The sequence below is a fragment of the Falco biarmicus genome, chromosome 1, assembly GCF_023638135.1.
Source record: "Falco biarmicus isolate bFalBia1 chromosome 1, bFalBia1.pri, whole genome shotgun sequence".
Lineage (NCBI taxonomy): Eukaryota > Metazoa > Chordata > Aves > Falconiformes > Falconidae > Falco > Falco biarmicus.
The window spans coordinates 19,231,466-19,232,320 of NC_079288.1; the positions used below are offsets into that span (position 1 = coordinate 19,231,466).

Sequence of the window (855 nt, forward strand, 5' to 3'; positions counted from 1 at the left end):
GTAAGGTGGGGGTGCCTGGCAGTGGGGTGCCCAGTGCCAGAGTGGGCACTGGGAACGGGACTGGGGCTGGATCCAAGATGAGTGCCCAGGGCTGGGGCTGGGATGTGCAGGACCCAGGCTGGGACCAGCACCAGAGGGGTGCCCAGCACCGGAGCAGGGGATGAACAGTGCCCGGGCGGGGATCAGGACCAGGACAGTGCCCTGGGCTGGCAATGGGATCAGGAGGGCACCGAGGCCTGGGAATGGGGTCAGGGCCAAGGGATGCCCGGGAGCAGGGGCAGAAGCAGGGCCGGGGATGCCCGGGAGCAGGCAGGTTGCACAGGACCGGGCGGGGGTGCCCGTGGCTGGAACCAGACCGGGGAGGGGGGCTGCCCAGGACCGGGACCGGGACCGGGACCCGACCCGGAGCGGGCTGTGCGGGACCGGGTGCTGGCGCGGCCGCAGGTGCGGGTGCGGAAGCGGGGGAGGGGGTGTGCGGTGCGGGTGCGGGTGCGGGTGCGGGTGCGGGTGCGGGTGCGGGTGCGGGTGCGGGGCGGTGCCGGTGCCGGTGCGGGGCGGCCGCGGCGGCGCTGCCGGTGGCGGGGCGGGGGCGGTGCGGCCCCTCCTCCGCCGGGGCCGGGCCTGCGCCGCTTCCTGCGGAGCCGCCGGGCGCTGGGAGCAGCCGGCAGCCCCCGGCGCGCCGCGGCCCCGGGCCCCCGCCGCCCCCGCCCCGCCGCCCGCCCCCCCGCCCCCCGGCGGGCCCGGGGGCGCCGCCGCCGCCGCCCCACGCTGGCGCAGAGGCCCGGGCCCGGGCCCGCCTCGCCGCTGAGATGTCCCGGAAGGCGCCGCGGGCGGAGGTGTGCGCCGACTGCAGCG

At 79.8% G+C, this 855-nt stretch overlaps 1 protein-coding gene across 1 annotated transcript in view; it reads left to right on the forward strand.

The window, feature by feature from the left end:
- Positions 1 to 713: 713 nt before the first annotated feature.
- The window catches only part of GIT1 (GIT ArfGAP 1), a 9,795-nt gene continuing 9,653 nt past the window's right edge, over positions 714 to 855 (forward strand). Inside the window, 1 exon segment of the mRNA XM_056322844.1 lies at positions 714 to 855. Within this exon segment, the coding sequence (XP_056178819.1) occupies positions 810 to 855 (46 nt within the window). The 5' untranslated portion in view covers positions 714 to 809.